The sequence below is a fragment of the Microchirus variegatus genome (assembly GCF_963457635.1).
Source record: "Microchirus variegatus genome assembly, chromosome: 20".
NCBI classification, from domain to species: Eukaryota; Metazoa; Chordata; class Actinopteri; order Pleuronectiformes; family Soleidae; genus Microchirus; species Microchirus variegatus.
Genome location: NC_139821.1, coordinates 7,918,924 through 7,931,059, shown reverse-complemented (window position 1 = coordinate 7,931,059; position 12,136 = coordinate 7,918,924). Strand labels below are relative to the sequence as shown.

Sequence of the window (12,136 nt, the reverse complement as noted above, 5' to 3'; positions counted from 1 at the left end):
ACAGTTCAGCCACTGCTCAGAACGCTGGGTTTTATTGTATTCTCGGGCTCTGCGAGAACTCTGATCTCTGCTCTGGGCACATCCTGTTGCGTACATTGAACCGCAGAAGAAGAATAACGTCCGTTGTGTTTTCACGAGCGATAGTGTCTTCTGACTCTGGGTCGGACTCCGGGGGAAAGTCGTAAAAGGGACTGTGGCGGGGAATCTTGATGAAGCTATTTTTCAAAAATTGTTAAAACAATGTTTTGATAATGAGTAGCAGTGCATCCACCATTCCAGAGGGGGGAGCTGCGCTTCTGAGAGCTGGTGTACTAATTATGTCACTTCCGGGTATTGGCCAATCACAAGACAGTTGGGAAGGCTCTACACTGGCTGGCCAATCACAACACAATTCTGTCTTCTGGGGGTGAGATGTCTGAAACAGTGCAGCTGACAAGAGCTTCAGTGAGGAGAGATTTATATCGGCTCGTTTCCAGCAATTAGGAGGTTTTTGACCATAAAAACAAGTTAATGTATGTAAGTAGACCTCCATAACTCGCATATGTGCGATAGGACCACTCTTTGGATGCTTTAATTAAGTCATTTAAATTGCTTAAGTGCAGGTCAAGTGTTTTTTAATTTTGCCCTTTTAAATAATCCACCATTCAAAGTGCATAAACCCAACATTTATCTTCCATTTGTGACACTATAATCAGTTACCTTTTCCCATTTTATCCTTATGGGTCAATAAGAATTGGGCGTCATACGATTAACATGCAACACTAACTTTATAAATACCATCACATGCTTAATTCAGTGTGGATCACTTTGTAAAATGAATAACACTTCACTTTTTGTTATTGCAGTTTATTTAGGGAGTCATTCCTGACACTATAACTAGGATCTGATGAAATGGATTGGAGAAATGATCCGTAATCTGTTTATTACACATCTCTTTTCATATGTTAACACACTGAGAATTCATTCATTTACATACACGTGTGATGTTGGAGCTTAAAGACAATAAGCAGAGGACAGAAACAGTGTGAGTGGTGAACAGCAGCCTGTCTATAGATAGACTTTATTTTCTCAAAATCAGAAGTTTGGTGAGTGAGGAACACACTTTTTTTTTTTCTCTACAGCTGTTTCAAACTAAGTTGATTCGTTGCAAGCAATTATTTCCGCCATAGGATTAAAAACATTGTGTTGCGGTGGTTTAATTTTTCATAATAAATACTGCAGTTCTTGACCAAGTATGATCCACTTCCTGTGATATAAAGTACAATCCGTACACCAGTTCATGTAAAAAAAAAAAAAAAAAAAAAAACATAAAAAACTATTCCAAGGACCTGCTCCTATCAATGCTCAGAAAATCCAGCAGTGAAAAAAAAACAAAAAAAAACAATATCCACCTTGACATAAATCCTGAGTCTTCACAAATCGTATGTGACACAGCACAAGGAAAAAAAGAGCACACAACAAGATGGTACTTCAATATAATACTTTATCAATCTACTGTGAGGGGAAAAAAAAAGAAAAAAAAAAAAGAGTGTGGGTGACTTTAACTTCAGCACTGACTGTGTGAATGTGTCATGAAAAAACATGGATAAATGTATATAATCCCGATGAGCAGTGATGTGGTGACACATTGAAGGACTGGTGGCTTTCATCCCGAGCTTTTTGGTTCGTCTTTGCTTTAAGTAAAGGTTACTTGGAAGGAAATAAATACTAAATACTCAACATCACAGGCTCTAAAAAACATGAAGTAAATGAAGAAAACTTACACCCCCCCAAAAAAACAAACAAAAAAAACCTTTACATATTTAACACAATGCACTGATAGATTTTTTTTTTTTTACCTCCCCTGTGGAAGTAAAATTTAAAAAATATATTTGACATTATACACAGCATGATGTCGTGGAAAAACAGTAGGGCAAACAAATCTCAGAAGTGGCCGATCTCGGTGCCTTCTCTATTCCTCCCGAGGTCCAAAGTGTCACTGCTCCAGAGTCACCACCTCCACCGCCTGGCCGTCCAGAGTCACCGTGTTGTCGATGCGCGTGGCCACGGGCGCCATGGCGACCTGGACGGGCCGGTTGCCCTGCGCGAGACTGGTGACCACAGTCTGATACATGCTCACCGGGATCTGGACCAGACCTGACGGAAAGACTTTAGAAAATGTCAAAGAAAGATCATTATCTGAACTTAAATAATCATTAAACAACAATCACAATACAAAACGTCCTCACTGTCACACTGTCCTGACTACATTAACCAAACAGAACCACCGTAAATAGATTAATGAATTAACTTGGAATGCTTTTTTCCCCATTATTCACATGTTTTTGTGAATATTCTGGTATTCCACTACTCTGGAAAATGATGCTATACGATTTTTACAATAATTGCCCATCAATAAAAACACAGTATTTTCCGATTACGTGTTAATTATTTAGTGTAGAAGTCGGGGAAACATGCCAAGCTTTGTTTTGGATGGTGGACAAACAAGCACTTTAGAGTCTGGGAAACCGTAGCGGCTCCCTCTGCTATTTGATGGTGCAGAATCAATGATGAAAACCTATGTCTATCAAATACTGCTCCTTCAGTCGGCCTGAGGACGGCAGCCATGTTTCTGAACAATGGTCTCACTCAACATCCATCGCTTGCTTCCCCCATGCCCAGCTGTGTGTGTGTGTGTGTGTGTTTGCCTGTAGGGATTATAGCTGCAGTCACATGGGCTTGTGCCCCTCCCTACCAGCTGTCACAGTGTCACCGACAGGCAAGAAGGTCAGTGTATGGGATGGCAGTAGCTTGTGCCCACTCCTGTGAGTGTGAACTAAGAGGCCGGACATACTATAATCAGGACTATAATAGTCCTTGTCCTGATTCAGGCGGAGCAGCTTCCTCCAAATTATTTTATTCTTCCATTAAATAAGATAAGCATTTACTCTATTTGTGTCCAAAAAAAAACAAAATACGGTCCCTTTTTGTCAGGTCTGTGATTGTTCGTCAAAATGTGGGCCATGGCTTAAACCCCACTCGCCAGTGATTTGTGACAGGGTTAAGTTGTGCTGATGTAGGTAATTGTGCTGGCAGTGATTACAGAGGAGGATTTAAGGGACAGGGTATTTGGCCTGGCACGGAAAACGTACAGACGCAGCACAGTCACTGAGTGAAGTGGTTCCCTCGGCCCACTTGAGCGTGGTCACTAAGACGTCGAGGGCTGTGCCTGGTGTGTCCATATGTGTGCGTATTAGTGTGTGTGTGTATGTGAATGAAGGGCTGCTACACAAGCCAATCAGCAGTGTCTGGGTTAGTACACTTCAAACGGTGCTCTCCACTCCTGTGTAGCACTACGCTGATTAGCTAAGGTCAGTTGTTGTGAGAAGGACTGGCTTTGGCAGCTCCATTAAATGTTTAAGTGCGAGCTATTGCAGCCAAATCACTTTTAGGCCGCACGATGTCAAACGACAAAGGGTCACAAAAGGTTAAAGTTGAATAAGTGGGATTTACATTTGAAGACAAAGGCATATATTTATGCATTTGCATAGACTTTTTACAATGTTTTATTTAATTAATTAAGTTTTTTGTGATTCTTTTTGGAAAGAAACCTCTAAAGGAAAACATGTCTTTTGTTACCCCAAAAAACAATCCAGAGTTCATCCAGATTGACCTAAAAAATGATATCAAATCTTAAATGACAGGAGCTAAATAGTAACTCATTCCTACATTATTTTACTACTATTACGGCAACCCATGCAGACAGGTTGGTGCTGTCTGGACTGAATATGAATGACACCGATTTGAGAAACAAATCTAACTTGCCTGTAGTTTGAACAAAGCCTGCGGTGTCTGTACAGCTTCACAGAACACAAACATGTAAAAGGACGCTCTATATATAAATATGAAAACTGGGAAGCTAAAGGCTTCTGTTCTGTGTCTAAATTTCAAGCAGGCCAGTATTTATAGTGATGTACGATATCTATGCGATCGTGTATAGACGGGAACTTGGGTGCTGACAGCTGGCCAAGTGATTAGACTGTGGACTGATAATGGAGTGGATCAAAGCTCTTTAGGAGGGGCCCTCGGGGGCCTGCTGATGCTCCTGCACTCGTGTATTGTATGTGTGTGTGTGTTTATCCCATTGTAGGACTGCACTGATTAGACGAAATCATGGTTAAGCACAAGACTGACAGCTTGACGTATGCGTGTCGTTATATACCTTTTGACTAATATCATTTATTTAACCATCAATCTGCTAAAATATAGGCAGGAATTTAATAGATTAAGCAATAAATTAACTGAAAATGGTGGTAACAGTTTTCCCAGTGTTTGTTTGATTAATGATGATATTGTGAGTCACTATGTACCTGTGGCCTCCTGAACCCCAGCTAGAGCCCCAACAGCAGCTGCCGTCTCTGCCAGCACGATCTGCCCTCCGCCTTGTAGTGTGGCCTCTGCCAATGTCGCCACAGCGTGAGCCGCTGCCTCACTGCAACACACAAATACAAATACAGCACCTCAGATATAGTGTACACCATGTACACGCACACGCATGCACACACAGGCAGGGGTTATTAGAGAGATGTGGGGTGAAGAGGTAGGAGTGTATGAGATGTAAGAGGCTTTTCTTGTCTGGACTTATGGAGAATCTGTCACATCTCCCTAAACGCCAGGTGCTACAGGTCTAACAAAGCAGTTTTATTAACCAGATCTCTCCGGTGGATTTACCATGAGCCTATTACCACACCAGCTTCGTTATGAACTAATGGAACTGTTCACAGCTTGGTTCATAATCACATCTGAGAGAGAGAGAAATACAGATGGACAGATAAGGAGATGATAGTTTGTGTCCTCCGTTTCTGCAGGACATGACCACGGTAGTAACATACTGCAACTCGCAAGAGGAGAGACAAGTTTATTGAAGCTGGCCATGTCTATGTATGTATATGTTGTCATTCGTTTCTGGTCCCAGTGTCAACACAGCGGGTTAGAGAGGATATATTTCCCACCTGCAGCTGGAAAACAGAGACATAATGTTCCAGAGCCTGTGGGGCACAGAGCTCAAAGTACCTCAGCACAGGTAAACAGCAGGAGGGGGGGAGGGAAGAGGGAGGGAGGACTCAGGTGGGTGAATGTAACAAGCCCCAGTGGGACATACCAACATTCATCTGACATTATTGCCATGACAGTGCTGTGGTTAAAAAAAAAGAAAAGAAAAATCAGCCAACATCTCAGTTACTTGAGTTGAGTCTGGCTGATGAAACCATAACAATAATTATTGCCATATCATTTTCTTCAGTAAAGATATAAGGTTGACAATATTCAGTATATTGCTGATGATTTCAACCTGCTATACTATTGTGCTGTAATCGGATCCTGCAGACTCTAATGGGACATAGCTTAAGATCCTGTCGTTGGCCCCATCTGAATACAAGTGTGTGTGGATAATTTTCCAACATGACAACAGTACATGCGCTGATTTAACAGCTGCTACAGTACAGACGAAGCACTGATCATGAACTATACATCTTATACGGAACAAAAAACCATCAGTGACTTCAGTGTCAAGCAACTAAGCAAATAAATATTTATCACCCGCTCGCACTAGTGTTACTTAATAAACAAAATTATAACAAGCCATTAGCACATGGAAATGTGTGGCTCACAACCAATTTAATGCCGGTGCATCTTAACTGCTGCCCCATTGAAAGCTACGGGCTAATTAATTTGATGCAGAACCAGGTTCAGAGGTAGTTGACTCTCGTCTCCGGGGGAAAACAGTGACCTGATCTGACAGTTGTCTCTTCCTCGTTCACTTGTTAGAGCTGCTTGTGCAAATATGGATTATTCTCATCCTCTGCACTTCACTATGAACGCTATGATGGCTACATCGGTGAAAATCTAAACCGCCAAAGTGCATGATAGCGTCCAAAAAAACTCTGCCTCGAGTATTAGTTTAATTTCTATCTCGCGTGGCCGGTTCAGTTCAGGGATCATTGTTCCACACGGACCGTTTTAGCAGACGCACACTGTACATCCGGATTTCAGCTAGCGCGATGGCAGAGACGGAGAGCGAAACAGCCCAAATGTCCAAAATGTGGGACCATTTCCTGCTTAAATAAGATTTTTATAATTGAGTATTCTACCGATTATATCTCGATTAACCGAGTAATTGGATAAAAAAATAATAATAACAACTTTGCGTCCTCAATTCATTGAAAAATAATTGGTCAAATACTCCATTACAAAAATATTTGATAGCTGCAGCCCTAGTAAGCTACATTAAATCAGCTAACATCAATGTTCACGTTAGCATAAGCTGTTCATCACCTGTTGAGCGCCATCGTGACAGTGGCGCCGGTCTGCATCTCTTGACTGGCAGCGACGGCAGCTTCTGCCAGGGATGCCACAGCCTGTGTTGCCTCGGATGCTTGAGTGGTTTGGATGGTCATCTCCCCGCTCTGGAGGGTGGCCCAGTTCTGCTCCACCTGAGGGAGGAATGAAATCTAAGCACCAGCAAGAGGGCCATGAAGACTGTGTAAAAATTTTGTTCTCATATTGTTGGGTCTTCATGTTTGCAGTCTTTCATCTGTTAATTGCTTTTAAGAAATGCAGTTCATTTCGAATTATTTTTTACAATCACATTGGCATGCTTTATGCTGTTACATAGAGTATATAAAAGTGATTTAGAGGTGGATATGTACCTCTCCATCAGTTACCGTGGCGTAGTTAACCTGTGCCACTGTAACACCAGGCAGCTCTGAGGCATCTGCCAGAGTGGCAACTGTGTGTCCTGTGCCAACCTGAAAAAAAAGGAACACAGAAAGATAAGCATTAAGATAAATAAGATTATAGAGAGTGAATACAATGATGAAAACCGTGGCGAAAATATGTACCTGAATGAGTGAGACGGTTCCATCCGGGTTGTTGATGGTCTGCACCACAGTTTGTGAGGGCACAAGGTGTGCGATGCTCTGCGCCGCGGTCAGGTGGTGCTGAGTCGTGGATACCGTGGTAACCTGGTCTTCAAAAGCATACAACAGATCCTCACGGCCATGCTGCTTGTAACAGTTCTTCACAATGGTCCGCAACGCCTGCGTCCAAGACACCTAGAGAATGAAAAAAAAAACAGGTTAGGTGGAGACAGAAGAGGTGACATCATAAACGGCATCAGTCAAAGTATCACATCTTCACCCTCTGTTTCTGTTCTTCTGTGCGGACATCGCTGCGGACGTTGGCCCAAGGGATGTCCTCTGGCCACCACACGGGCTTGCAGCTCTCCTTACCCCAGCCAGGCTTCCCTCTGCCTGTTGAGTACTTCAGCATCTCTGGGATGAATGCTCGCAGCTGGGCCTGAAGTGGAGAAGGACAGTTGGATGACGGAAAGAGATGATACAGACACCAAGACTCAACAGTGAAGGGCTACAGTGTCTCTCCCACACACAGACACATGCCCTCAAGCAGGCAGCAGGAGGCATGTATTGATTGGGTATTTGCTGCTGGGTGCTGAGGTCGTCAGGGCCTGCAAATAGAAACAGCGTTTCTAAAAGCAGAACAATGTGCTCATGTATATTAACAGACCAATCTATGGATGTGGCTCCAGCCTAATGTGTCGGACAGACACCACCAGAACATCAGCCATTTTGAACCAGCAAATGCTTCATTACGCTCAGTGTAGGTATTAATAAAGGCAATCGGGTCAATAGCTTTAAAAAAGCAAATCAATATCAAACAAAAACATCGGATTACCTTTGATTACTTGTGATGAGTACTATTTTATGGACTCTTATGGACTTGTTATTTCATTACTGGTTGTATCTGATTATAACAGTGAGTGCTTGGCCACTCCATTTGAGTGTACCAATCGCAATTGTAATTACTAAAAAGAAGGTTATTCACATCATATTTCGAGTGTTGCTAATTGTTCCTCATAAGCTGATAAATATAACAATGGATTGCAGTGGAAATAAGCTTAAATAGACCAAATCATTTATTTGTCTGGCTCCATCCTTGGGTAATTCCATTATTAAAAACCAGTGAAAACAAATACAAGTACAAAAGAATCAAGTAAAAAATAGTTGGATTGACAAAACCAGAATTAACACACTCGCTTGCTGCTTTATTTGGAGCCTACCTGCAACTGAGGCTTAGCATGGTTCCCCTGATACACTACAACTGACTATAGGTTTAAGGTCGGCAGAGGAGTTAAAGAGAGGCAAGTGTATAATACGTTTTCATATATTTTGCATCACGTTTGAGTCATCCTTGTGAGTCAGTTTTCAATTGATCAACCATAGTATGCATACACCCTTTAGATGCACTAGTAGTGAGTAGCAGACATACTCACTCACCATCACCTCGACACTTACAGATGAGGCATACACACACACACGCGCACACCGACCGACAGCCTGGGGTGGGGTTTAGTGCCAATGTCCTCAGTGTCCTGGTAATATGCAAGCATCACCAAGGGATTATATTGCACAATGAGGCACTGCAGTGTCTGCCTGCCTCGACATTACGGGGCTAAATATGGTTCAGGAGGAAATAAATCCCTCTATCCACCCCCCCTCCCCCCTCCCCCTTAGAACCCCCTTTCTAACTCGCAACTACAAACCATTAGCACACAGTTCATCAGTGCAATACACAAAGAGATATCGAAAATGGAAATCAATAGATAAGGGATGGAGAGGCCTTTAAAAAACAAAACAAAAAAAGACTGTGCATTTCAGTGGCTGCAATTAAGAGGCTTTTCTTCAGCCAACCCTGGGCTGACAACAGAGGGAAAATGATTCTGTAGAAATAGGATGTTTGCATTTCCACCTGTGACTAATGTGGATGTATGTGGATGCGTGTGTGTGTAAGATGCAAGGCCAGATGGCCAAATTACAGTAGCTAGTTTGTTAAGTGGCATGTTGTCCTGGCATCCGCCACCCCATCCCCCCCCCAAGTCCTAATCCTCCAAGCAATGGTCCAATCAGCATTGAGGAAAATGGCTATGTTGCCAGGTCTCTGGCCCTAACAAGGCTAGGGGGTAATTATGGGCTCAAGCTAGACCGAGGATCACCTGCTACAGATGCTCCATATAGTGGACTGGCCAGGGACTACAACTACAGTTATTTTCTCGATTAATCCGAGTACTTGAATGCTCCGTAAAATGTCAGAAAATGGAAATAATGATGTTCTTTAATGTGTTTTGTCCTCAAATATTCACATTTTCATTCTAATTATTGAAAAAACACTCAAACTGATCATCAAAATAGTAATAGAGTATTCGATTGATTAAATAATTGTTGCAGCTTTGTATGATTGTGTTACTAAACCTCCCTTGGAATTTCTTCAACTGCACAAAACCTATAATAAATGTTAAGACAGAAGACATGATGTTTAAATTAGCCCTTTTTCTTCACAGTGCTCTCAGTTTCATGTTTCTGTCACCCTTTTCCACGGGGATGAAACAACATCCTGTGGCACCTCTGAAAACATCCACTCACACCAGTCCACCTGGCTTGGTCAAGCTGAAGTGAGGCAACAGGTTACTCATGATAATCTCATCCTACAACCTCCAGAAAAACAAGCATCAACTAGCACATGCACTCCAAGGACTCATCTGGCCATGGGATTGGCTGCCGTGCTCCCAGGGTTGAGGAGAGTCTCCCTGGAACCAGTTTCATGCCAGCTACTCTGATGATGATCCAGAGGATGCGTCAGCAACACTGGGACGGCAGAGTAAACAAGCTGGGATCCCTCGGGTGAAGAGACGACTCAAGCTACCAATGGTGCTAATGTTGCAGTAAAAAAAAAAGTCTACAAAGAGCAACGTACTCTGCAGCGCCGCTCACTGCTACCACATCCTGTCTACGAAGAGAGGAGGCTTGGCATGGCTGGCTGCAACCACTACCTCGGGGGACCATGCATACTGCTGAAATACAATGCATGGATTAATCTAATTGGCGATTCAAATGAGTGATTGATCTTGGTGCAGAAAACAACAAACACAAAACAATCTGTGATTCAGACTTGTTGCCAAGTACTGCCCTCTGCTGGGAACACTGCAGGTTTCAGACACGCAATAAACTCCAAGGATTCTCTAGAGATTGTACAGGTGTGTGAACACAGAAGTATACAGTTGTTGTATACTTTTAAGTTGCTACAGAGATTCTTAAGCCAGCACCCTGGTGTAATCTCAATTTAATGTCCCAGTGAGCTCATGTCAGTAGAAACAGCCTGGATCCTATCATGCTTGCACTGCTGCTGTCAGACAATGTCTTCATATGTGAATGGAAAAAAAAATGTCAGAACCAAATCTCCTGGAATTACTCAAGTCCATGAAAGTGAAACAGCTTACATGAGACAATTTCTGTCATGAACCGCTGTACAATGCCGATATCAGGTTGTTGCACTTGAGAGGGTTGAACATTAATAACTGAGCAGAGAGAGAGAGCACCGAGCCTGACCTGGGTCATCTTGTCCACAGAGACGGGGATGCCATCAATAGTGAGAGGAGGTAGTTCTGAGGCCAGCTCTCCACCTGCAGGAGCATGTTCAGCCAGAGCATTCTCCAAATCCTCCAACATCATGCTCTTATACTTCCTCACCTGGAGGGTGAGACGGATATTGAGACAAAGTGTTTCCATTTGTGTGTCCTGGAGCTATACAATAGCCTTGTAATGTGAAGCACACCGCTTTTCATGCTCGGTGTAACACTCACCACATTCTCAAGAGGAGCAGCACCAAACACCTTGAACACTGGGTTGGGTTTGGAGGGAGAAAGACACAGTACTATGGCTTGTTGGCCCACTCTAGTCGTGTACTCATCTAGTGTGGCTCTTAATTTCCTGGAAAGATAAAATCACATTAGAATGAGAAAGATAATGGGTGCTGACAGTGACATTTTTGGCATTGCAACCACTAAAATGAATATAAACTTGTGCATTTGATTAAGCAGAAGTTGATTTCTAGGTGTTTAAAGCTCACCTAAGCAGACGGGTCTGCTGCCGCTTGCGGATGGAGGGGTTCGATTCAAAGATGTGAGGCCTTTTTCTTTTCTTCCCAGTCGCCACAGCAGCGGCGGCTGCCATGCCTACTGGCCCTGAGAAGAGAAGAAAAAGACAGCAGAGTGAGTACTATTCTGTTTGATTGCAATCGAGACACGTTTTATGTAGTTAGAAGTGTGGCTACGTTTGAAATTTGCCTGAAAATTGTTTATTAATGTGTGGTTAATATTGTGAAAAGGCTACTCTAACCTCAACCATGATCTTTTACCTAAAACTAATTTCCATCTCTCATAAGTGGAGTGTCCACACAGTACACTGGCACCACCTGTTGTTGAGTTTAAAACATTACACCTAAATCAGACCATCATGACTCTATTTGCCATACACTGGTCATGCGACGACACTCATTAAATGCACCCCACTCTCACTCTGTGACACAATCATCCACTCAGTTTTTAGGTCTGGACTTACCTGCAGCAGCCAGGTGCGCGGTGACCTCGTCGGTGCCAGCCGAATTGAGGATATCCGTGTCGTCGTAAGGATCGTCGTCCGGTGAGGACGTCGAGTCTTCTTCACCGCTCATCATGGATGTTTCAGTGAAGGTGGTCACATGTACCTGAACGGTGATAAAGTTGGTATATGTGGTTTACATTTCTATACTAAATAACACAGGATTTATATCATACCTGACTGCAGTGTTAGGGTTTATGATTCAGGTTAAGGATCGACTACATTTGACTGTTACAATAGTTCAAACATCCCATGAGGACAAAAAACCCCTGCTATATTTGTTGGCTTACCGCGCTGGCTTCAATGGTGGTCATGTGTTGAGATTGGTCAACACCGTGATCCTCCATTTTCAGCCACCAGGTTTGCACCGTGGGATCAATGGTAAAATAACTAAGGAGAGAAAAAGGAAAAGACGTGTTAGCATACTGGTGGAGCATATGGTGTCCAGGTAAATGGCTACTATTTATTATAATAAAACAAAACTGACATGCATTAATTTCTGTTGTACTGTATTGACATAGTTTAGAGGACACATATTTCAGGGACACACTTGTATAAGCAAAGTCTACTATTTATGACCTTAAAAATCATGACAGTGACTATGTGTGAATGCTTATTATCAACACAGGCAGGCATTTTGTGTCACA

The 12,136-nt window shown here is 42.7% G+C and overlaps 1 protein-coding gene across 1 annotated transcript; it reads right to left on the bottom strand.

Annotated features, from left to right (window-relative positions):
- Window positions 1-1,975: 1,975 nt before the first annotated feature.
- nrf1 (nuclear respiratory factor 1) lies at window positions 1,976-11,866 on the bottom strand (the record flags this gene model as incomplete). Its single annotated transcript, XM_083907194.1, is given in 12 exon segments — window positions 1,976-2,136; window positions 4,350-4,471; window positions 6,313-6,470; window positions 6,687-6,785; window positions 6,879-7,091; window positions 7,177-7,335; window positions 10,440-10,580; window positions 10,694-10,820; window positions 10,960-11,074; window positions 11,451-11,601; window positions 11,603-11,638; window positions 11,780-11,866. Coding segments are annotated over 12 exon segments (1,539 nt in total). The 5' UTR covers window positions 11,837-11,866.
- Between the last annotated feature and the right edge of the window lie 270 nt (window positions 11,867-12,136).